This window comes from Vombatus ursinus, unplaced genomic scaffold (genome assembly GCF_900497805.2).
Source record: "Vombatus ursinus unplaced genomic scaffold, bare-nosed wombat genome assembly UNPS02014813.1, whole genome shotgun sequence".
Taxonomy (NCBI): domain Eukaryota; kingdom Metazoa; phylum Chordata; class Mammalia; order Diprotodontia; family Vombatidae; genus Vombatus; species Vombatus ursinus.
The window spans coordinates 23,951,939-23,978,499 of record NW_020954591.1 but is presented as its reverse complement, the minus strand read 5'-3'; the positions used below and the strand labels follow the sequence as shown (position 1 = coordinate 23,978,499).

Here is a 26,561-nt window from a genome sequence, read left to right as displayed (position 1 = left end):
CCCAATACTTAATAGCTGTGCAACCTCGAGCGAGTTATTTAACCTTCCTGAGCCTCAGTATCCCCATCTGTAAATGGGCTTAGTAATATTTTCAATTAGTTCACAGAGTTGTCGTAAGTAAAGGGAATAGAGATTTAAGCCAGTCCTGTTATTTCATTAAAATAGAGAACTGCAGGGTGAGGAAATTCCCTCTAACAATGTAAATCATCTCCTTTTCTGCAACTCATACTCAGAGAGGTAAAACATTTTGAGGTCAAATGACTTGCCCAGGGTCACACAGCCAGATATGTCTGATACAGAACTTGAACTCAAGTCTTCCTGGCTTTGATGGCAGCTCCCAACCCACCGTGCTACACTACCTCTATAATTCCTATAGAAATTTTAAAGCATTATCTGTAAACATGAGTTATTGTTGCAGACAAGAGTAGGAAGTTTCCATATTTTTCCTTACTCTCCAGAGCTGCCCTCCACTTTCTCCTCTAAAAACCTTTATTCTTCCTCTACCTTTACAACCTAGCTTAAAATTCCCCTCCTCCAGGAACCTTCTCTGATTGATCATCTCTTTAGTCTGCATACCCTCCAGCAGCTATACCTAAATTGGGCAGAATAACAGACTGTCTCTGAAAGCAAAATGCATAGGGAAACAGGGCAGCTAGGTGGTGCAGTGGATAGAGCACTGGCCCTGGAGTCAGGAGGATCTGAGTTCAAATCTGGTCTCAGACACGTGCTAGCTGTGTGACCCTGTGTAAGTCACTTAACCCTCAATTGCCTCCAAAAAATACATAGGAAAACAAAGAGCAGGTAGGCTGACTTCAACTTGGCCAACTTGGATCTATGACAAAAAGAGATTTGAAAAGTATTTATAGTGGGAAAATCCCATTAGGACAGGATTGTGTTTTTTCCTCAGGACATGTGCAGTAGATCTTTGATGACTCATGGATAGGCCAATCATATCAAGGATGTAAACCAATTGTTGATTGTTCTTCCCAGGGAAGGGTGAGTCAGAAGGGGAAGAGAAAGGGATGTATGGGTCTGAGAGAAAGAAGAGCCTGGAAGGAGGCCTGCCTGATGGAAAGAGGACAGCTGTCCTAGATTATGTCCATCCAAGATGGCTACTTCACATCTTGGGGTCCCACGGCTGAGTCCCAGAGAGAATTCAGAACGTAGAAAGTTAGCATATAAAAATTAGAAAGGTTTTACTAGTTAGGCAACCTTAAGGTACTCTAGAGAATTTTGTTCATATATATATGTGTGTTTGTACGTGTATATAATATACATTTTTTATATATAGGTACATACACACAGAGGGAGAGAAAGAACCATGCAGAGTGGTGTATGGATATGTATGGCACATATATTTATATAATAAATGAATTATAAATTTATGAATTTATATATAAATTTATATAATAAATAAAGAGAAGTCTTTATTCCTCCTTTGTGAATATGAAAGTTGGAGAAAGAGATCCCAGGTTCAAATTACAGTTCTGTTGCTTATTGTCTGTGACTTTGAGCAATGTATTTCACTTTTAGGTCCCTCAGTTTCCTTCTCTGTAAAATAAGGGGGATGGACGAAATGATCTGTAAGGTCCCTTCCAGCTTTAAATCCTAAAATCCTTTGATAAATCAAAATTCTAGCTAAACTCAATTGTAACTTGGGGTTTAGGACAGAGACAGAGGGATGAATTTCAAAGTCTGGGGACAGTTTCTGAGAAGTCTGAAGTACAGTGAGATGCTTTGAGCTCAGAGCTAGGCTGATTGAGTCCTTGAATGAAAGATTGCAAGGTTACACACTCAGACACAGAATGAGTCAGATGATTGTTGGTTCACTGTGGTAAAAGAGTTGAGGTCTCATGTAGCTGTCAACCCAGAAGTTACCACTTACCTGGAATTTCCCACTGGCCCCAAGGAGGGTCCCTTCCTTCAGCCAAGTGACGATGGGCTTTGGGTTCCCAAAGGCTGTGCAAGTCAAGGTGATGCTGCTACCTTCCTTAGCCTCGATGTACTGTGGGGGTGTCTCCGTAAAGGTAGGGGGTGCTGAAAGGGAGAACAAAGGAATGAAGGACAAAATGAGATACATTGGCAGAGTCTTTCCAACCCCATGCCATGAGAGAAACTTAGCCCAGATGATGATTCCTGACCTTAATTATATAGAGAATCATAGATCCAAATCTGGAAGGACCTTAGTGACCATCTAGTCTAACTCCTCATTTTACAGATGAGTAAACTAAGTCTAAGGGTATTAAATGTCTTGTCCAAGGTCAAGGTAATAAGCACCCAGACGACTACTACATGCTTCATTCAGATGTTGCATTTAATCAAAAGCCTTCTCCCCTATAATAATGAACAGCTAATATGTGTGTAGTGCTTTAAGATTTGCAAAGGGTTTTACGTATATTATCACATTTGATCCTCACCAAAATGCAGTAAGGGCAGCTAGGTGGCGCAGTGGATAGAGTACAGGCCCTGAAGTCAGGAAGACTCATCTTCCTGAATTCAAATCTGGCCTCGGACACTTACTAGCTGTGTGACCCTGGGCAAGTCACTTAACCCTGTTTGCCTCAGTTTCCTCATCTGTAGAATGGCTGGAGGGGAAGGAAATGGCAAACCACTCCAGTATCTTTGCCAAGAAAATCCCAAATTGGGTTATGGAGAGTCAGACATGACTAAAGCGGCTGAACAACAACAAAAATGCAATGAGGAAAGTGACCTTTTTATCCTCATTTTAGAAATAAAGAAGTTGAGGCTAAGAAAAGGTAAGTGATATGTCCAAGGTCACACAGCAGAGACAGGATTCAAACTCAGCTACCTCTCTAAAACTGAATCTCATAATATGTACATCTTCCTAAGTAGGGATATTCTGGCAAATGTTTACCAGCTCTCTGTGGAAGGAAAATGTCTGTGTTATTAACATTTTCTCCATCACCTTCCTGAGGCAGCTAAGTGGTGCAGAAGAAAGAGCACTGGGCCTGGAAGTCAGAAAGAGCTGAGTTCAAACCTAGCCTTAGACACTTACTAGATGGATGACCCTGGGCAAGTCAGTTTCCTCAACTGTAAAATGGGGATAATAATAACATCTATTTCCCAGGGCTATTGTGAAAATCAAATGAGATAAAATTTGTAAAGCATTTACACGCATTTTAATGTATGTCTTTACATATATTAAATGCCTACTATGTCTAGCACATAGTAGGCATTTAATAAATGTTTGTTCTCTCTTCCTTTCCTTGTCTGAACAAACATCAAAACAATAAATCAAGCCCTGTTGTATAGTGTGTGCCGATGTCTGAGGTGTAAGTGATCACACTGAAAATTTAATGATGGGCTCTCCTAAGCTGGTATAAGCTGGCTCCAGCTACCCTTCTCACCCACACCCACCCCCTAGATATCCCTAGGTCAATGATACCCTCACACTTCCAATCTGGAAGACCCTGAAACAGATCTCCATCTCCTTAAAGCACAGGTGAAGGGCTACATTCCAACCATGGTGTTCAAAAGACAACACGTGTCTCCTTCCCTCTCTAGCTACCACCACAGAGGTAGAGACTCCACTGTCTACGCCAGCCCTTTGCCCCTTACAAATTCTCTGATCACTCCAGATCCTGCTCTCTGTGTCCCCTCCTCCTCCCTTACTTTTCAATTTTGATGAAAACTCCATCCTGTTTGGATAATCGGGCTTTTGAGAGACTCAGTCTCATTTGCCTGAGCTCCTTGAAACAGTAATCAGTCAATCTCAAACCATTAGGCTATCTGGCCGGCCCCTTTCTGAGGAGATCCACACAGCCCCCACCCCTAACTAGCAGCCCCAAGGGAATGGTACTTGGGCCATATTTCTCAGGCTAGTGGACTTGCCAACAAGAAAAAGTTGGCCCCACGGGTAGCCAACCATGTAGCAACAGTTTGGGACAAGCTTATAAAAGTCAAGGCCACAGTGCCTAAAAACAATTCCTGGGGGATCCACTGGGTCCAGAGACCTCTAATAGGCATCCTCTGAAGCTGTTCCCTGGACATCTCTGATGACATTCTTTCCTCATTGGCCTTCCATAGGTAGAGAATATGTTCTCGTGCACATTTAATCAAACAACAAGCATTTATTAGACATCCTGATTTGTGCTAGGTCCTGGGAAATCAAAGTTGAAAATAAAGCAGGCACTGATATCAAGGAGTTTAGTGGGTAGAGGGACTACATCTATGACTTCGCTAGCATAAGGAACCCCAAAAGGAGGAAGCTCCCTCTTCCCACAGACACCAGTTGGCTCCTCTGCCACACAAAGTCTTAGAGTCGCCTAGGGCAGCAAGAGGCTAAGTGACTTGCATACAGCCAGGATGTGTCAGAGATAGAAGATGAGCTCACATCTTCCTGGCTCTAAGGCCTGCCCCTCTATCCATTAGGCCACACTGCCTCTTAAGGACTTGAAATTCTATCTACACTCACAAACACATAAGCAAAGTCAAAGGACATAGTTTCCAGTTCTTCTTTAGGTCCCAAAGCACCTCGAACAATGCTGGGTAAACAGCAAGCACTTAATTGCTCTCCTTCAACCTGCATAGCCAATAAGCTGCCAGACCACTTTGATGCTACATCTATGGTATCTCTCTGATTTATCCCTTTCTCTCTAGTTACATCACTGTCCCCTAGTTTAGACCCTTATCACCTCTTTCCCGGACTACTGCAATAGCTTCCTATTTGGACCTTGCCTCTAGGCCAGGGGTGGGAACATGCAGGCTCAAGGCCATGTATGGCCCCATGTGGCCCTCTAGGTCCTCAAGTGTGGCCCTTTGACTGAATACAAACTTCACAGAGCAAATAGAAGTTTGGATTCAGTCAAAGGGACATACTTGAGGACCTAGAGGGTCTCAAGTGACCTCAAGGCCGCAGATTCCCCACTCCTGCTCTAGGCTCTCCAGTCTCTAGTTCATTCTCCACACAATGGCCAAATACATAGTTCTAAAGCACAATCTAACCACGTTACCATGTTACTCCCCCAGTGGTTCCCTATCACCTTCGGGTGATCTGCTTGGCACTGAAAGCCCTTCACAGTGTGTCTCCAGCCCATCTGTCTTCACAGACTGATTTCACACTCCTCTCCATCCTGTGCCCTTTGCCATCATTGTTGTTACCTCTCCGTGAACTCTATCTCCCACCTCAATTACTTTGCACAGGATGCCCTCCATACCTATAGTACCTCCCACCTACCCCTTCTTCCCTTCTGCCTCTTAGAATCCCAGACTCCTTTCAAAACTTAGCTCAGGGACCACCTCCTACATATGACCTTTCCTGATTATCACTCCTCTCCCCACACACGCCCCAGTTGTTGGTCTATCTACACACACACACACACACACATACACACACATCAGTTGTCAATAGCCTACACACATACACACAATCAGTTGTCAGTAGTCTCCATACACACATACACACACACACAATTTTTTATATTTACTTTGTATATATGTTGTATACACTCTGTACATGCCACACCCCCTTAGTAGGATATAATGTCCTTAAGGAAAAGTTTTCTTTCATTTTTGCCTTTGTATTCCCAGTGCCTGCCACAATACCTTGCATGCAGTAAATACTTAATAAATACTAGTTGAAATAAGCTGAATTGGGCCACATTTTTACATGAGAAAACAATCCTTGTTTAATATTTAAGAATACATCCAGTATTAATGAAAAAAATCATCCCATCTTTTAGGAGTGGGACCCATGCAGTCTAACTCCCAGGTCCCCAGGTGAGCCTCAGCATTTCTGCCCTTTGAAATACAACTACAGCATCTATTACTTCTGGTGGCAGGCTCAAAAAAAAAAAGATAATAAATTAAATTATGTCCTGAAGTGACAAATTAATTACTAATTGCACAATTACTTTATTATTTAGGTGCTAATCAGAAAAGTACTTTAAGCAATTTCCAGTTTTCAGGAAAATAATGGTTTGACTCTCGATTATTTATTGAATTAGGTGCTACTTTGCCAGATGCATTTCCTGGCTTAATTCTTTTTCTACAAGTGCCCTATAATTAATAGTGCAGGTTAGTAATAGGTTGGCCTCTCTTGGAAGTAATTCACAGACCTAAAACAAGGCTGAGGCTTTTCAGGTATTTTATGACCAATAAAGAAATAATTGGGTTTATTTCTGACCAGCTGGTCTTCAAAGAAAACACCAAAGGAGAACGAATTTGTCATTGTAATTTTTCACTGGCCTTTCATTTTAGAAAAATGATTTCCATCAAAGAATACCTTTTGTCAAATAAGCTAGTTCTTTCGATTGAAATACAGGGGTTTGGAAATTTCTCCTTGAATCATGGAAAGGAATAGAAGAGAAGAGTCTTCAGGGGCTAAGATGGTCATATCCAATTCCCTGTTTTCAGGTAGGACGGTTGTTTATTGCCTCACCTTGAGAGATACTTATTCTGTTCCTCCAGGTTGAGTGTAAGCTCTCTTCAAGCACTAATGGTATCTTACTACTCTATGTCTTCCATAGTAGTGAGCACATGGCCATGAATATGGTTAATATTAGTTAACCAATTTGGCTCCAAAAGGCCTACGAGGAAAGAAATTGATGCCTCCTCTGTCTCTTTCAATCAGAAAGTCCTTCATTGAGTCTAATCTAACACCGATTTCTCCTTTTACAATTTCGTTCTATTTTTTTCCTTGCCTTACTTAGGGAAAGGGAACAAGGGTCAACAAATTTAAAGGCAGTTAAGGAAGCATGGTATAGTCAAGGCTCATTAAGCAGAGGCTCATCACAAAATCATAAATTAGAAGTGGAAGGAAGCTTGAGATCATTCTAGACCAGGGGTGGGGAGCCTGTGGCCTCAAGGCCACATGTGGCCCTCTAGGTCCTCAGGTGCAGCTCTTTGACTGAATCCAAATTTCATAGGACAAATCCAACATGTTTTGAGATTGGTGTGTGTGAGTAATAAGCAAGTTTTGTTTATTCTCTAAATACTACATTTACCATGCTAAAATACACTGGGTAAGTAAAACACATTAAAATTATTTACACATTTTCTTTTATCTACAATCACATAACATTTCAATTTTATAGCCCACCTACTGAAACTCTCAAGGCACCAAAATATAACAGAGAACCTTTACAGAACTCCTGATCTATACCCACCCTCTCATTTTACAAATGAGGAAACTGAGGACCAGAAAAATCAAGTGACTCGTCCAAAGTCACACAAGTAGTAAATAAAATGTAAGTTCCAGCAGAATTTAAACACAAGGACAAGAGCTGTTTCATTTTTGTCTTTGCATTTCCTATGCCATGCATGAAAAAGATAATAAATGTTTATTTGTGGAATTAAAGTCACATAATGGGGATTTCAATCAATCAACACTTATTAAGCACCTACTATGTGTCAGGCACTATACTAAGAGCTGGATTTGAACCCAGATGTTCCAATTTCAAGTACAGTGAGTTTCCACTACAACACATTACGTTATAACACAGTACCTATGGTCTAATGTAATCTCCTGGAAGGCAGGGGTCATTTCAGTTTTGTCTTTGCATTGCCAACACCTAATACTGTACCTGCCACATAGTAGGTGCTTAATAAATAAATATATATAATATCTAATATGATATATGCATATGGCTAATATAACATGATATTATATAATAATAAATGCTTGTTTGCATGATTGATTGCAAAGCACTAGACTGGACACTGTTGAAGGGACGATACAAAAGAAACCAAAAAAACCCAGCCCCAGACTTTGAGGAGTTTATGATCTAACTGGGAAGAGATGTTGCACAGAGCAGATGAAATGGTTTTAGTACTCTTGGCATTGGCATACATTATATGATTCTTTTAGTAGCAGATTTACCTTCCTAATTATGTTTTGCTTGAGCTAATATTAAAATGAATTTTCATTCCCTGAACACACAGCAGCTGGTAGCAGGGGGAGATGACTCAAGAGCATGTTGAGTGCCAGGGGAAGCCTGGCTGAGATTTAAAATTTGCCGCGAATCAGGCACATGTGAAAAACTGAGAATCTCATGCAATTAGTGCTAGAGGCTGGCATCAAGACGCCTGGATCAAGTTGTCATCTTAGACTGCAGGATTAACTCCCTAGAGGTTGGTCCACTAAACTAGAGACTTAAGTTCACCCCTGCTTCAAGCTGGCCAGGGTATTGGGACTCAAAGTGCTTAGAGTTGACATGCCCCTAGAAAGGGCAACCTGCAAGACCCCCACAATCATCATTCTTCACAGGACATTCCTGACCTGAACCCCAAATCACATCATAGCCCCAGGAGCTCCTCCCACCTATAGTCAGTTCCCGGATCTCCAAGGATCAGTACAGTATGCACAGGACCTGTTCCCACAGTCCAAGAGTAAAGCATCCTCTTTCTAGCTCAATCAAGGCAACTCCTCTCAAGAGGAGATTTTTCTCTATCTCTCTCTGTCTCTCTATCTCTTCCCCTTCCTTTTCCTCTCTCTCCCTCTTTTCCTCTTCTCTCCTCCCTCCCTCCCTGCCTTCCTCCTTCTCTCTCTCTCTCTCTTTCATACACACACACACACACACACACACACATACACACACATACACAGAGTCCCTGATCCTTGGCAGCTTCACATCCACAAACCTATCTCATGACTTACCCTGGAAAAAATAGTGAAATAAGTGAAATTTCTCTCCTGCACCCCTAGTCATCCCTTTCTGCACCTCTTTGTCTTGGTAGTGCCCTCAGGTCTCTCATTCCCCAGATGCCTAGTGTCCTTATTAAACTAAAAGATAAACTTACTCATCATTAAACTCACTCAAGAGTAAGGTACAACTGACTGCTGACAAACCTTTACACTTTAACATGGGATCAAAACCTTGAACTCCAGCAATAAAATTTTTAAAATTTCAGGCATCAGAGAGCAGAAGGTAATTCCTGGAGGTCCTTATGTCTTGCTACATAGGTGGTTGCTTACTTTATCTATACATAGCATCTCATTTCTGTAACAACCAAACACCCCAAGAGACACCTCACCCCAGCTCCAAAACCCCATACCCTTGGCTCCCAAGGTATAATACTTATCATGAATCACAATGACAGTGGGGAGAGTAGGCAGTGAGACCAAGTTGGCCTAGACTAGATTGGCACTCAGACCTCCCCAAAAGGAATCAGGGATTGTGGGGGAGGGCCAAAATAAAGAAGGCACAAGAGAGGGAGGAAGGAGAAAAAAGAAAGATCCACCTACAGTGTTTGAAGCAAAATCACTGAAAACAGTATTCCTGAACTGATTAGTGGGGGAATGGGGGAAGGGACATCAGCTATTTACCATTGATGGTGAGATGCACCCAGCTGCCATTGTGGAAGGTGTCGTATTGTTGGTCCAGCATGAGCACTTTGCACTCGTACCAGCCCTGGTCTTCTGAGCGTACCTGCTCCAGCCGAAGGGACGCCTTATCGTGAAGACTGGCCCGGCCTGAAGGGAGTATAGAGGGAGGGGAGATCTCTCAGACATCATTAGGGAAAGGCAGTCATATCATGAGCCCAGCTTGTAATTTCCCACCCCCACCCCCACCTGCTAAGATACAGGAAGGAGAGAATGGGAAACCCATCTCTCATATCATGCCAAGAAATGGGAAACCCGATGCCAAGGCCCCCAACACAGACACCACCAACAGCAGATGGTGGCGGGTGGAGAAAGAAGTAAAAAAAAAAAAAAAAAAACTGCAGGCATCCCGCCCCCACCCTAGACCCATGCTGGCCTAGCCCCAGACTTCAGAGGGGAAATCATCATTCAGGATGCTTGGCAGAGAAAGGGGCCTTGGTTCCCTAGACTACATCCCCACTCTTTCCCAGAGTTCCAAGGGGCAAGGAAAGGCTTGACAGATGCAGAACAGAAATTTGGAAGAAAGATGAAAGGAAACTAAGACAGAAAGAAACAAACAGGCAGGCAGGATTGAGGGGGTCCCAGACCAGTAATCTATGAACGAATTTAGAACTGCAATCTATGATAGAATTTAGAACTTTTGATCATTTATTATCAGGAAACTGAGGCCTGAAGAGTTTAGATGATTTTCCCAAGAAAATCATCACAGAGGTAGTAGCCAGAATTCAAATCCAGATCTTTTGATTCCAATGCTGTCTTTACTATAGCATACTGTCTCTCTTTTCTGCCAGCCCACCTCAGTCCAAAGGAAACCTCTCTCTTTGCTATGTCCCCATAACCTCCCATTTCTGCCTGAGCTCCATAATAGAGAGAAGAAATCTCACTGGTCAGATGCTAAGGTCCCATTCCCAGCTCTGCCACCTTTTCTAACTCTATAAAAGCAAGGGTGCTCAATGACGAAAGTGTCCATGTGTATGAGTACAGATAGGTATGGTTACTGAACTCAGAGCAAAGAAGAGAGAGGGGAGCTAAGGAGAGGCCCCATTGGGAGGTTCAGTTTTCTCTCAGAAGCTTTTCTCTCTCTAATACCTTGGACTCTTTTCCTGATAGTGGGGATATAATAGCTGGACAGGAGCAGTCTATCTGTCTCACCCTGCCCCGGGCCACTAAAATGACATAGCAGCCGCCATGGTTTCTGGTCTACATTTCTGCCACCATCAAATCCATCCCTCAACTCCAGGGCTATCCCATAGCTTATTCTGCTTCCTTCCTCTGGACTCTTGGCCATACCCCTGCCTCCTTGCCAGCTGGTACTGTCACCTGGGATAGGGGCTGCTGCTCTACAGAGGTTCCTATAGAATAAACAGAGACAAAAGTCAGGGAGAACTGGAAAGAGTGGAATACTCAGGGAAAAGCTTTGGAATTTAGGATGCAGAAATCAAAAATCCAGAAGACTGTAGCCAGGCAAACTCTTCTCTCATTCCACTAGCCTCCTTTCCTCCAAACTCCCCAAAATGCACGAGCATACACACACACACGCACACACACAAATAGCCCTGGCAGGCGGGTGGCTGGCTGGCAATGAGTCACAGACAGGGAGGCCACTGCTGGTGGGAATAATTGCAGGGCAAGATGAAAATGGGGCCAATAGGAGTGGAAGATGGATCAGGAGAGGCTTCAAGAGGAAGCCCAGGCCTCTGCCAGCAGCTCTGATGACACAGGGTGGTATAGACAGAGGCGATTGTTTTGTTTGTCCTTTGTTATCAAAGAGGACCATACCATCAGAAAGGTGATGCCATGACTTGCAAGTGAATTGGATTTAAGTGAGGCAGGGCTGTACAAAGACACCAGCCTCACTCTCTCCTCCGGAGCCATCTGGCAAGATATAGATCAAAACAACTGGAGATGGCCCCAGATGCAGTGGGAGACCTTGGCCTTTTTAAGCTAAGGTCTTTCCCAGGTCTCAGTTTGTCTGAGGTAATGCCCATTCGGTGTTTAAGGCTAGGTAAGAAATAAGGCAAAGAATGGCCTCTTTTACCTAGTGCAAAAAAGAAAAAATCGATCTGGGGGGGAGGAGACCCTCAGAGTTTCTGGCCAAAACAGAAACCATTTTTAATTTACACTCACTCTGAATCATCAGAGCCCAAACAATGAGCAAATGAGGCTTGGGCTGGGACCTACTGTTGGCCAATCAATAAGAGCCAGAGTGATTTGGGTTTAAAGCATGGTCCTTGAAAAAAGAAATCTAGCCCATAAACCCCAAGATATCTTTCGAGGTTTCAGCTATCAAAATTTATATTCCTTTGGGCAGAGCACCTGAAGGTAGGAGGACAGTAGACAAACAGTAGACTCACTGGCACACACACACACACACACACACACACACACACACACACACACACACACGCTCCAGAATGAAACGAGGCTCCACCTTCTGAACCCAGGCGGAGGGAGTGGGTGAGGCTAGACAGGACTAATTCTACAGCTGCTATTGCTGCTGTAAAGCCACCTGGACCTGAAGCGGAGGAGTTCCATCAAAAGGGTCCTTTCTGACTCAACTTCCTCCCGAGATAGAAACTGACTCCTACTCCACTGCCCCGCCTCAGCTCTGTCCCTCTGTGTCACGTCTGCCTTTTGCTCTCAATCTCCCTTCTTTCCCTTTCTCTCCCTCCCCACCTCCAGTCCTTATTGTTTCACCATCTCTCCATCCAGTATCCAAAGGCTGTTCTTGGCAGAAGGACAATGTCATATCCCCAGCATCTGTAGCTCACCCCCCTCCTGCCTCCATTCCCATTCCCTCCCTCCTATTCAATTAAAACCAACCAGAGCCAAAAGGGAGGAAAAAGACAGACATAAAAATATACTGAGACAAAAAGCAGGACAAGAATAAATAGAAACCAATATGGAGAGAAAAACACAGGACAAGAAGGAACTTCAGACAGGCATTGGATTCTAAGCTTCTTGAGGGCAGGGACTATTTTTTGCCTCTTTTTGTATCCTCAGTGTTTAGAAGGCACAGCACCTAGAACATAGTGAGCACTTAATAAATGCTTATTGACTGGCTCCTGAGAACTGAGGAGGCCAAGAAGCTGTCAGAGGCTTTTGAGAGAAGGTTAATGGAATGATGGGTGGAACTTGGGGCTCAAAGAAGGAGGTCACTGTGTGAGGCCCTGGTTCTGCTGGAAGGCACTGCCTCCTTCCCACCATCATCATCACTAACATGTATATGCCACCTTCAAATCCATTAAGTGCCTCTCTCACAATGACCCTTTGAGGTAAGCACCAGAGTTTTTATATCCATTTGGGAAACTGAGGCCAAGTGACTTTAATCAATTAACAAACCACTGATTTGCCAGGCACTTTGCTAAGCACCAGGCATACAAAAAGAGGCAAAAGACAGTTTCTGCCCCCAATGAGCTCACAATCTAATAAGAGAGACAACAAACAAATACGTACAAACAAGCTACATATCAGATAAATAGGAAATAATGGAGAAAAAGCGGCAGAATTAAGAGGGGTTGGGAAAGGATTCCTGTGGAAGATGGGATTTTAGCTGGGATTCACAGGAAGGTTCCTCAGCAAGTTGGTGGTAACTTTGGGATTTGAACCAAGGTATCCTTGGTACTTTCCATGAACAAGGATAATACCTCACCACCACCACCACCTCTACCTTACCTGCATACTCAGGGTCCACGTGAGGGGGATAGTAGCCAAACTTGATGAATATGGGGATGGGAACCCCAAACTTGAACCATTCGACCACGTAGGGGGGAGGTTGTCCCGTCACAGGGTGGATCACATCGCATCTCAGAATAACGCTCTCGCCAGCCCTTGCAGTCACAAACTCAGGCTCCTCCCGAAGGCCGTGGGCACCTAGTAGCCACAAAATAGTTTAAATAGGTGATGAGGGTAGGAAAGAGATCTCCACCCCCAGAGACAGGCTCCCATCTCTTCACTTGTCTGTACTGACCATCCCTCATGCTCAGAGTGCTCTGTTCCCTCAGTCCCATCTCTGGATTCCCTTGGTTTCCTTCATAACTTAGCTCAAATTCCAACTTCTACAAATCTTTTCTTGTCCCCCAGAAGCTAATGCCTTTCCCTCTCAGATTAACTTGATCTAGTATGTATATATATATTGTATGTACCTAGTTATTTACATGTTGTTTTCCTTATTAGAATGTAAACTCCTGGAGGACAGGGGCTGTTTTTGCCTTTCTTTGCATCTCCAGCACCTACTTAGCACAGTGCTTGGCACATAGTCAGTTTTAATCAATGCTGACTGACTGACAGATCCTCTCACCTCCCTAACATATCCTCATTCAAGGCCACTTACCTCAGAAACAGTCTCCCCAGTACCAAAGGGTTAACTCCCACTCCTCAGAAATGTCCTATCTTCCAAGAAAGGATAGACCACTGTCCCCAACTTGATCTCCATTCACCAGAATAACATTCCTTCCCCAGAAGACTAGAACACAGGAATACCCTACTCCACAATAGAGCACCACCTTTTGCAAAGGATTTCCTCCCTAGGAGATGATACCCTGGACATAAGAAAATAGCTCCCATCCCCCAGATCTATTAATCCTGATGGCTACGTCTTCCCTCTGCCTGTGGAAACCCTAAAACATCCCAGCCTTGGGAGGAAGGGGAGGGAGAGATGAGGGAGCTAAAGAAAGAGTAGCTCACTAAAAGCCAGAATTTCCCTCTCAGGATAAAGTGCATTGGGGTTATAAGCACCTCTCTGCCCTGTCTGCCCTACTCTCCACAAAACACACACACGCACACACACACACACACACACACACACACACACACACACACAAAAGGACTCCCGCCCCCTCTCTGTGGAGCCCCTTTGCCAGCTGTAGCTAGCTATTATACACACACATTTCCATCTAAGGCTCCACAATCAGAGTTTAGAACCAAAACTGCAGACACAACCACCCTCCCACCCTCATCTGGGCACTGACAGATGCTAGCACCAAAAAAAAATGGGGGGAGGGGAGACTCTGGGAAGCACTAGGGGAATCCCTGACAAGGCAGAGGCGGTTTAGGGCACCACTGGTGAAATAAGCTAATTGGCCAATCTATCCCCTCCCCACCCCCACTCCCTCCATTCCCCTCTGGCTGCCGCAGAATGGGGAGGGCTGGTTGACGGGAGGGACCTCATTCTCATCTGATCATCCAGTTTCTAATCCAGAGGTTCTTAACCTTTTTGTGTCATGGAGTCCTTTGGCATTCTGGTGAAATCTATGAACCCATTTCAGATGTTTTCAGATGCATACAATATACAGAGGAAACTAATTACATTTAATTTTTTTAATTTCCCATTCAAGTTCGTAATCTAAGAATCCCTGCCCTAATCTATCCTTGACCATTGGTGATTACTGGGCACTACCACTGGGACAGCAGAGAAATGGAAAGGGGAGATAGACTTGTGGGGCTAACCTCACTATACCTTGTTGTTCTACTGGTAGAAATAATTATTTCAATGCTGAAGAGAAATTAAGCAATCATCTGGATTCTTAGACCCCTAACTATGACTGGTTATAGAGTGGGGCAGCCCTTTTTCAAAGAGCTAGGGGACAAATACTCTATGTAACCCCCTCACCAAGATAGAAAAAGCAAAAGAATTCAATTAACCCATGCACAACCGAACTACCACAGATTCCTGCTACTCCATCATACTCTCCCAAATCCCTCAAGCAAGGCTAAAATCTTTTTAACACCTCCATCCCCACTGCCCCCTAAAAAAAATCCCTCTACTCTCATTTTAAACTTCCTTCTAGCAAGGTCACAAGGTCACCTTGTTCAGTGGAGGTCCTTATAAGAGAGGAGAAATGAAGAAGCCCCTCCCCAATTCTACTAACTCTCCATCACTAGTCCAAATTGCCCACATCTCCACAAGCTTCAACCTTACCATGTCAACATTGCCTTAGCACCCCAAGATTATCACCCACCCACCCCCAACTCTTATGAGGGAAGAAGTGGAAGAAGTATGGGGTTTCTCGCTGTACTAGGCTAGCAGCCCCAAAATATTAGCTGCTTGACCCATTGCTATATGGGTACTGCCTCCCTCTGCTCCCCCCTCCCATCCTACTCCCACTGCAGTTGTGGGGCCTGGTGCTGAGAAGGGAGCCCAGGAGGAGAGCAGCATCCTGACTCTCTGCAACTTGCTGAAGGAGGAGGAGGCAAACCCTTCTAGAAGCTGATTGGCTGCAGGTGACATCACTGTTTTCTAGAGAAGGAGCTAAGATCACTGGATATTTTTGGAGCAGAGCAGAGAGCTGCACTCACCTGCTAGTGGCCCCAGCAGGTTCTCCAGCCCCCTCCCCCAATCCCAATCTATGTTGCACCTCTAGCCCCTCTATGAAGGAATGGGGAGGTGTGCAGCTGCAGTGACTCCCTCCTCCCCAGTCAGAGAATTTAGGCAAGGCTAGGCATTTCGGGGAAGGCTGGAAAATCTCCTTCTTCCCTCCCTCAAACCCCTGATTCCCAAGGTGAGAAATTGGGGAAGGGAGTCCAATAAAGGGATAGCAAGCATCTCAAAGACACATGAGGCATGGGTATTTGTAGAACCTCAGTGAGAGTGGATGCATGCAGACGGAGGTGTTTGTGTGTATCTCTGGAGTGTGGATCTGCAAGGAAATCACAATGAGAAAGCAGACTAAGGAGAGAGAGCCAGTCCAAGGGGGGGGGGGGGCTGGGTATGTTGTAGTTTGTTCAGAATGGAGGATATCCTTTAGATGGATGGAGCCTCTTGCCCTATGCTGAGACAGAGAAAGGGCCCCAGAAAACAATTTAACAATGATGGACCGATGGTTAGCCTTCTATGCTGAAGTCTTTTTTGTGAAGCCCTACTCAGAAATGTAGGACTTTGGGTAGGAAACATTCAGGAGACAGATTGGGGAAAGGGGTATCTTGGCTTGGAGGCCCACTCCTGGCTTGGCTGTTCTCACAGTCTGGCTGCTCATTTGCACCTCTCTTTGCCTGATTTTCACTGCATCACCAATGAAGCTGTTGGTTTCACACCTCCTCTGGCTGGAGAAAGCTTCTGGGCTTCCAGCTGCCTCCTAGCCAGCCCCCAGAAAGCAGTGAGCCACTCCCTGACCTCTTTCTTTACTATCCTCCTTATTCTAGCAACTGACCCTGGGCATTGCTGGCATATAGGAAAAGAGTCACTCAGCCACCAGGCTGGCACTGCTCCCACCTCTGACCCACTCACAACCCAGAGGTCATCTACCAAATGGAAAATTAGGAGGGAGAGCCCTGAGAATGGAGCCAAAGAACCTCCCATGGTTCAGCTTTGGGCTTTTAATGCCATAGATATCAGGAAAGGAAAAAACCAAGTTGGGTTCAAATTCTGTTATCACTCAAATCTCCCTTTCTAGCACCACCTTTTCTTTGTCCTCTAGAAAGAACAATCCAACTCAAAATCCTGAACATCCAACTGGATATGATAGCTGGTATCCAAAGCTTATAGCACTGATGGTATTTGGGGTAATCCCCAAGTGTTTCTCTCTACTACATACGGTTTGGGGAGAGGCACCACCACACTTCCTGGTCCATTTTTCCTTTCCCGAGATGCTTCCCATGACATGAGTTCTCATAACACTGGTGTTCCCACTTGATAGAATCAGAGTCAAAACTGAAAGGAACTTTAATGACCATCCCACTCCCAGAGTGGCTAATTGGCTTACCCAAGGTCACACAGCTAGTTAGTGGCAGAGTCCAAGACTCCAACTCATGATTTCTGATTACAAGTCACTTAGTGCTTTTTCCATACAATTTGTTCTCTCTTAGAGGGGATTAGGACATATGTGTGTTGGGGGAGGGAGGAAGAGGAGGAAAGAGTATATGATCAAAGCTAATGAACAAAACAGAGATGAAATTGCCTAGAAATTAGGTAGGAGATCCAGAGCCCCTGTCCCAGTGGGGAACTGCCTTCACACTCCAATCCCTCTTGTATCCTGAAATATTTATCTATCTTTTTTCCTGTATAGCACTAAATACACACACACACACACACACACACACACACACACACAGAGGAAACAGTCTTTTCTCTCTCTCTGCCCACAGCTCCCACTGTCTTGGAGCCTATACTTCTCCTTTGGAACCCATTCTAAAACAATTTTATTTCAGCAAATTTCAACCCCAAATGTATCTCTCTGTTTACCTATATCTCTTCCTGCTCCTCAAATGATTGAGGGATAGCTTCAGGTTTAGATATCCTGCCTCCCTTTCCTCTCCTCAGCTCAGTTAAACACAATGAGGTAAGACCTGAGGGCACTTGTTCCCCACATTCTCTAGATTGTCTAGGAAGCCTAAAAAGAGGATATAAAAATAAGAAAGTCATGGAAGAATGGGCCAGGAAAGAAAGAATTTAGAAGGGATGAGGACAGAGACCCAGTAAAAGCATACAGCACAAAAAGAGACTGGATCTTCCTTGATCCTTACCATAGTAGTCATAGTAGGCACTGAGTAAATGTTTGATGAGTGAATGAATGAATGAATGAATGAATGAATGAATGAATCCATTAAGAGACAGTGACAATGCGAAAGAAAGAAAAGTCAGTAACGGAAACACAGAAACCAAAACCTTTAGAGGATCACACACAACTGCCCAAGTCAAGAATGAAAAAGGAAGAATTCGACTCAATTCAACAAACATTTATTAAATGCCTACTGTATACAAGATGCTGTGGTAGGTTGTAGAAATACAATTTAGGAAAAAATGATCTTTACCCTCAAGGACCTTACAGTCTAATGGAGAAAGGTGAGGCTGAATTAGTAGACCAGTTTAATGAGGAATCGTGAGGCCAAAGCTAATTAGGAAAGAGGATGACTCTTGGATAGGCCTGATAGGGAAATGGGAAATGGTCAGTAAAGTAGAGGAAAGATCTCTTATGTGTAAGAAGAAAACTGACCACTGTCCCCTCCATCACAGGAACCTAGGAAAAGAGGTCAGGAAATTTGGTGGGCCCTCACATACCTCCCTACTGAATAACTAACTCATAAGTTTAGGGGTTGAGAGTGGTGGTGAAGAACACTGCAACTTATATTTACTTCTTTCTCTTTTTTTTGAGGGGAAGGAAGCAATAGTGGCCTTGGACAATTTGTTTAGTAAGCTAGCATCATAGGATTTGCCCAGACAGTTTTAGAATGGCCATACTACCCCTCTGAGACCTGGCTGACCTTTTGGGTAGCCCATGAGGTACAAATCTTAAACTCTCAAAGCCAGGTGGTAACCAGCAGGCAGCTAGGCCAAAGGCTCTTGTTGGCATCCCCTGGTCAACACAAAATAATCACACACCCACCAGAGGCTGGCACAGCCTCCACCTCCAACCTGGAGCTTTCCTGGCAAGTACAAAATTAGAGTTTGGCAGGATCCCAGATAATGAGGCCACAGACTCTCCAGTCCCCTGGTCCTCCAGCTTTGGCCTCTAATGCCACAGATATCAAGGAGGATAGATGGGGAAAAACAGCCAGGACAGATGGGGGCCTTTTATTGTTACTCGAACTTTCTTTCCTTACAATCTCATGATCTTGAATTGTAGACTAGCCAACCAAAGGCAAAATCATTTATTACAAATTGGGAAATAGAAGAAAGAAGGGGCCCACACAACCTCATATACCCCAGGGGTAGTGAGATGGGAAGTGGATCTGGAGTTACAAAATAAAAACTCTAGAGCTAGAGGTAACCTTGGAAGTCATCAAGTCTAACCACATCATTTTACAGATAAGAAAACTATGGCCTAGAGGCTTAAGTAATCTGCCCAAGGTCACAAAGGTGATAGGGCTTGATGTGTCGCTTCTCACTTCCACAACTCTTGGGCAAGCACTAGGCTTGTTTCTAAATCTATCAAGTGAGGGGATTGGACCAAATGACCTCTAAGGTCCCTTCCAGCTCTAAATCTATGACAATATGATCCTTCCTTAGATGAGTCTACATTTTAGGTCGCTGTTTCCCAGTCTCACTGGCAAGACCTCTCTAGTTCATGACCAAATCCCTGCAACCAACAAAAGGAGTAGAAAATGGGACTTCCACAGTAAAACATGCTCATTGGCCTTCACTCTGTGCTTTTCAAGCAGAAGAGGGAGCAATGGTGGCCTAAATCCTTAGGCACTCTGCCCTATTACCTAGCATCCTAGAAGGCAGTCTGGTTTACTTTAAGAAAAATGTTGCACTAGCATGGGTGAGACATTCACCAGCAGTGGTCCTCGTCAGTACCATCCATTCCCCATTTGCACTCACACCTGGTAATACAAGGGACAAGCCACCACCACTACCACCTCCATCTTTCAGCCCTAAATATATCTCTTGCTGACTCTGCCTACCCCTCGTAGTCGTCGTCGTCGTCGTCACAATTTAGTCAGCATCATGGGAGGCACTTCAAGAACCAAAGGTCTAGAGAGGAGCAATACCACCCCTCACCAAAGTTAATATGACCCTAAAAGGGGCCACAGAAGGAAGGGAGAAGAACCTGTGTCCTCATGTAATGAGACAGACGTGCTGCCCACAATCTTTTGTTTCTCTCCAAGCTGAACCTCCCCCTTATCTGTACAACATCAAAGGCAAATGGTCTCTCCTTCTCCAAAAGATCTTCAGGGAAAATGTTGCTGTAAGGCACCCCTCCTGGGCCTTTCCTCTGTGTTCCTTCACCCTCCTGGTTCTTACCCTGACCTCCAGCATCTCCAACCTTTCACACTGGGGCTATGTCAGCCAAACTCCACCAGGTTTCCCCAGGTAGAGGGAAACTTTCCAGCCAACACAGCAGCCGGGGACTCAAAGAGCTGAGAGTCAGAAAGCTCCCTTCCTCTGCCAATGGGTGTACCTCTACCCTCAGCCAACTCCTGGTTCCCCACTGCAGCCCATGAGGCAGGGATATATTAGCAACTTTAATTTGCTCTCTACTAGATTATATCTCCAGGAGCCCTTTCCCCAAAGACCCGCTGACAGGAAGGAAGTCAGTAATTCAATCTCCGATCTTTGTTAATGGCTTCTCAGCAGAAAAGCAAAACCACGCCTGCCCACATCCAAGAATTCTTCTCCTCCCCAAAGTGCACTCAGGTTCAGGAACCCCCACATGGTCACACATACACACACACAGAAGTGTGGGTACACTGATCCCTAGGCCCAGATTTAAGACAAAAGGGACAGCGGTGCCTTCTGAGACCTGGAAAAGCACTATAGTCATGGCCCCTTCTTGTCAATGCTCAGGTTGGTAGAAGGGAGGCAGACCTTATGGATGGCATGTCCCTAGGGACATGTGAAATACAAATACAGTATTTACTCACCTATAAAACTCTGGCTCTTTCTCTACTTTGAAGCTAGAAAATGAGGACAATCACTCACCTTGTACAGCACGTGAAGGGGAGGCTGGGTTGCAACTTGTATGCAACATGGTCTCATGTATATATAATATTTCTCATCCCAGGAGAGACCAATAAGGGAGTTGGGAGGAGGGGGAAAGGATGAGAGAAGATTATCACAGAGTGGATTTTTTCCCATGACCCACTCCTCTCAAGGCTGACAAGTGTCTCCCTCCCATCACTATCCCTCATAGAATTCCTCCCCTGAGTTCCTCATGGAGGCCCCTGGCCCCCACCCCATCTATCAGTCTCCTGCTTGTTCATGCGAAAAAGCAAAAGAGCAGAAGATTCATAAAGAAAAAAATAGGTCAGTTGCCTCTAGCAGGCAGGGTCTGTGCCCATGGGCAGTGCCCTGGAGAAGACCAGAGCATGAGCAGTTTTCTCCCCTCCCTTCCCTCCACCCTCCCTTTCTCCCTTCCCTCCACCCCCTGCCATCACCCACACCAAAGATCTACCCTCTCCCCTTGGGTTCCTGTGGAGAAGGAAAAAGGTTTTTCCAAAGTCTCCCCTCTGAGCTTCTTCCCTGGCAGCCCCCAGACCACCCTTACTGCCCTTCCACAAAGTGGACTCCCTAGACCCTTTCATTCAAGTCATTGGCCACACTACCAACCATCCCCATCCCCCAGAGTACACCCTCTCCCAAACTGTCTGAAACCATGGCTGCTCTCTCTACAGAGCGTAGGCCAAGTGCCAAAAGAGTGCATTTAGGGGGACACTAAAACCAACCTTCAGATCATCCTCTCCAACTGAGGCTAATCAGATATTTTCTCCTCTCCCCTCACCCTATTTCTCTGCCTACCACTACCTCCATCTAACCCCTCCTTCTCTTCTTCTTCCTCCTCCTCCTTCTACACACACACACACACACACACACACACACACACACACACACACAATTGGGCATTCTCACCAATTAGAGATCTTTTCACTAATCAAATCCAGTAGCCCTAATGAGCTGCCCAGACTACTCTCAGAAGCACACGGAGAATGAGCTTTATTCAACCATCACCCAGGCCTTGTGCAGACATTGTGGTAGCCATGGATTTGAGGGGAGGAGGGTTGGAAGGCCAGGGAGGGGGAGGAATGATGATAATATCTCTTGGAGCAGGGTAGGAATATGGAAGAGCCTGAGGCAAATGGGAAGGGGGAGAGGAAGATAGAAGAGAAAGAAGGGAACAATATGATGAATTTCATGGCACAGCTTCCCATTCCTATGCATCTCACCAGGCAAAGGAGAATAGCTATGATTAGGAGCAGGGAATGCAGATGTAGTCAACACAGAGAGAAAGTAGGCATGAAGAGGGCAAGCACAGGAAAAAGGGAAGCAAGCGTGCAGCATGATGGCACTAGGAAAACTCATATAGGGAAACAGTGGGCATTGGGAGGGAACAGGAAGGGACGGCTCGAGGAGCCAGGAAAGAGCAAGCATGGAAGCCAGGGGGGAAAATAAGCCTAAGCAAAACAGGAAGGAATAGGAAAAGTACTGAAAGAGAAGGGATGGGGAGGGATGGAAACTCAAGAGGATGCTAAGTCTCAGAATGACCCTGCCTGGACAGCTATAGCACCTTGGCTGACTGGATCCAGTGTTGCTGTCTCAGAGTTGTAAACATGAAACCATCTAGGGCCTAGGACCCAGTGATTCCCCAAACTAGCCATATGTTATACAACATGCTGGCAGCTGAAAGGTGATGCCTCCTAGTGCCCCCTGGACAACCCCTTTCAAATCTTCCCTCTCCCCAGCATCTTTCAGGGCACAAGCTAGTGGCCAGACACACCTTCATGCAGCACATGCCCACGTTGGCCATTTCCCAAACCAAGTCCTGCCACGAAAGTATGCTCAGGGTCATTACAGGGGTCTTGCAGCCTTCCAGGCCCTTCTAACCACCCCAAAGAAGAGGCAGGGGGGGAAAGAAATATCCTTCTTTATTCTACGAGGAGCAGAACTGTCTGATATAAATCAGATAGGAGTATACTTGAGTGAAAGCAAGGAGATGGGAAGAATGAGGGCCTGGGAGGCATGGAGAGCTAGGGAACTGCAGTGATCATAACCAAAGAACCTAGGCAGGGGCAAAGTAGGAGGAGTGAGGAGAGAAAGTATTAAGGCTTCCAGGTCCACAAGCCAGGAAAGAGAACATCTACCTATTGACCTACATTTCTTTAAGGTACCCTTCTATAACCACAAACTGGTTTAGACTCATAGAATCTAGGTTGTAGATGGCTACTTCACTGCAGAACAGCTGACCAACACCCTCAGGACATTGCCCTTCACAATCCCCTATTCAAGGAGGTGAGGTAAGAGGTCTGTCTGAAGCCCTAGCCCAACCCCCTTGCTCCTAACAGTGCCCATAAGAGCTAGGACACCAGCTCACAGCTTCATCCAGTCCTTGGTGTCTCACTGTGTTCCTAGACATCATTTCTTTCAGTGGCAGCTATGGTCAATATACAGTTAAGAAGCACCTACTATGTGCCAGGCAAAAGACAGTCCCTGCCCTCAAGGAGCTCACAATCTAATGGATCCACCCTGACTAAGAGTCATAGGTCATGATTTCTGGGTAAGGGTAGTTCTTTATATGAGAGACTGCCTCTTCCTCCCGTTAACATTTCTGAAATATGTTTTGCATGACTTCACATGTATAATGGGTATCATAATGCCTGCCTACTCATAGGTGGGGAAGGGCCTGGAGGAGAGAGAATTTGGAACTCAAAATTTTTAAAAGTGAATGTTTAAAAAAAAAGCATTTATGATTTCCCTCAGTTATGTGGAAGAAAGATAAAATAATTCTTCACAGCTCAAGGGGACAACTAGGGCCAATAGGTAGAAATTGTAGGGAAATACATATAGGCAGAAAACAAGCAAGAATAGACCTCAAAAATTCAAGCTATCCAAGAATACCTCATGAGGTAGGGAGTTCCTTGTTGCTGCTGATATACCAGGGGCTGGATGAATTGAAATATTGTAGTAAAGACTCACAATTTGTGTAGGCAGTTGTACTTACGGACCTCCAAGGTCCTAATTCTGATATTCTGATCATCAACAACCATGATACATGTCCTTGATAGTGCTTAGCACAGTGCCTGGCACACAGTAAGAGCTTAATAAATGCTTATTGACTGACATTGACTGGATCTAACCTCTTCAAGGCAAATTGGCCATATCCCCAGGATTTCAGGCCTCTAAGTAGATTTTCCAAGACTACAGAGACAAGAGGCTGAATAGCACAGAGGAAAGAGCATGAATTTGGAGTCAAAAGACCTGGTTCAATTAACCTGTGGGATCACAGTCAAGTCACTGAACCTTTCTTGGTCTTAGTTTTGCCATCTATAAAATGGGGAAGTTGGCCAAAATGTTCTTTAAGATCCCTTCCAGCTCTAAAGCCTATAGGCCTACTGAGGTTATCTCTTCAACTCCTACCTACAAAATTCCAAAGGTGAAATTCTATCCATAGGTACACTTTCACCTCTGCAAATTCCAAGTTGCTTTTTGGGTGGGACCAACCTTTGCCTCCCTTAAGACCATGTCCTCCTCTACCTTTCTGCTGAAGTTTAATAACTAGAGCATCCCTAGTATTAGTCACCTTAATCCCACATCTGATCTTGATCCCTCATGTCAGCTTGCAGAGAATTCTGGAAAAGTCATCTCTGCCTTTGGGGAGTCATGAAATAGAGAACATTCTATAAGTACATTCACACATAAGAGACACACTCAGACCTAGACATACACATAGAGACACACTCATAGATACACAGACATACTCCCATACATGGACTCACTCATTCTCATACACTAGCAGATCTCTCCCAGCCTCATCCAACCCTCTCCCCTCCCTCTAAGGAGCTAGGAGACAATGAACAGTTCTCATCTCCTTTCTGCCAAGAGGGCAAGAGAAGTGGCAGCTCTATGTGTCCTTCACATGACCCTTTCCGAGCTCTGACAAGGCTCTGACTCTTCAGCCCCTCCAATGGAATTTAAGCAGGTAGTGCCCAAGCTAATGCCCCATGGATACCTGGGAAGCAGAGTCTCAAAAGAAGTTCCCCAGCCTACTGTAACCTAAGAAGAGGTTCTTAGCACTTTTCCAACACTTGACAGTGACACCAAAATTTCTCCAAATTTTTTTATTAATATACACTGAATTCCAAAGTATATGGTCTATGGAAAAAGGTAGTAAATGAAGGCAAATGCAAATAGGGACTCCAGGAACCCAGAGACACCTCATGCTATAAAGGTGCCCCCAAAGGTCAACAAAATCAGACCCCTTCTTCCAGGCAAGATGATAACATTAATTCATTTAAAACAGATGGGAATTTCTTCAAATCTTAAAGAAAGAAGATGCATAACTTTCTTGGGGAAGCCCAGCCCCATGACAAACAATCCCTCACTATTCAGAAGTTCTTAACATCTAACCATTCTCTCTCTTGCTGCAGTGAAAAATCTACTTTCCCCTTAGCCAAGTGGTAGAACAGCAGTTTTCCCTTCATAAAACCTCTCCCCCCACCCTCCCTCCAAGATCTGAATATTGCTCAGGCCTCTCTCAGCCTCTCTTTCCTAGGGTGAATTGGGTTCATTCTGCTATTCTTTTTGCCCTTTCACTAACCGCCCCAGAGTAGTAAACTAGACTAAATTCGATAAGGGTAATTGAAGGTGGGCAAGGAAATGGGAGAAAAACTGGCAGGGAAGAGGCCAGGAAGCCTAGAATGTTCAAGCACAAATCCCACTCAGACCTAACATCTTCCTTCTCTGCAAGCTTTTGCATCGTGACTCAGTTTCCCCATCTAAAATGAGGAGTTGTGAGACCCTTTTCTAGCAATATACTATTTAATTCCTTCCTATGTTTTTCCCCTATCATCCTCCAGGGCCCCTCCTCCGCTAAAGAAGGCCGAGGGCGGGGGAGGGGAGGCGGGACGGGGAGGGGGCGCAACTCACTCCGGGTCCCCCTCCAATTTTGTGCGATCTCTGCAAAGGGCGCCTCCTGCTGGTCTGCACTGCCCTTGCACCGCAGGGATGGGGGGGGGAGAATGCCTGCCCTGCCCACCCCTTCCCCCACTCAGTTAGAGGGGCGTCTCTCTTTAGGGTTGACATCCATCCACGAATCCCCAGCCCCGCCCGATCGTTCTCTTCTGGCAGCGGTTTCCACTAGCCTTTATGCACTTGCCCCGCAGCCAGATCTTCGGCTGAGCGCGAGGGACCATGAGCTCAGTGCCCTGGCACCCAACCGGCCTCCTCTTCTCTGACTTCCTTACAAGGACTCCTTACAAGTCAGGGGTGTCACACCGAGCCGAGCAGATAGATCCCTTTCCCCAGGCTTCCATCTCCCAAGCCAACGCTAGCACACGCAACCCCCGGTCCCGCTTTTACTGGGCTTCCCTCCTTCGTGTTTCTCCCACCTCATCCCCAGTTTGGGGAGAAATAAATAAAAAGAGGGGATCCCTCTGAGGTTCCGATTTGAGGAGCCGCAGGGAATTCCCCCTTTCCGCTCTGCTTTGGACCTGGGGGAAGTCTCCCTCCACTGCTCAGTACTTCCCTGGGAAGTTTGTGCCCGGCTTGGGGAAAGGTGCTGGCAAGGATGGCAAACACCCCACGGCCATCGAGGAGGCTATCGAGGGCACTCAGGGCACAGGATGGAAGCCGGATCCTTCTGGAGTCCTGATGGAGAGCGCCCAAGCACCTCTGTTCGGTGTCCACCTTGCCAAGACAGCAAGGTGATCTGACCTTAAGCTGCCAACTGCGGGGAGGGGGCCGTGTACTGACTGCGGGGCTGCAGTGTGTGTGAGTGTGTGAGTGTGTGAGTGTGTGAGTTTGTGTGTGTGTGTGTGTGTGTGTGTGTGTGTGTGTGTGTGTGTGTGT

At 45.3% G+C, this 26,561-nt stretch overlaps 1 protein-coding gene across 1 annotated transcript in view; it reads right to left on the bottom strand.

Annotated features, from left to right (window-relative positions):
* The window catches only part of IGSF9B (immunoglobulin superfamily member 9B), a 66,751-nt gene that overhangs the window by 39,409 nt on the left and 781 nt on the right, over positions 1-26,561 (bottom strand). Inside the window, exons 2-4 of the mRNA XM_027835174.1 lie at positions 13,019-13,216; positions 9,287-9,433; positions 1,886-2,037 (exon numbers count right to left, since the gene is read on the bottom strand). Of these exons, the coding sequence (XP_027690975.1) occupies positions 1,886-2,037; positions 9,287-9,433; positions 13,019-13,216 (497 nt within the window). The remainder of the gene's footprint in view (positions 1-1,885; positions 2,038-9,286; positions 9,434-13,018; positions 13,217-26,561) is intronic.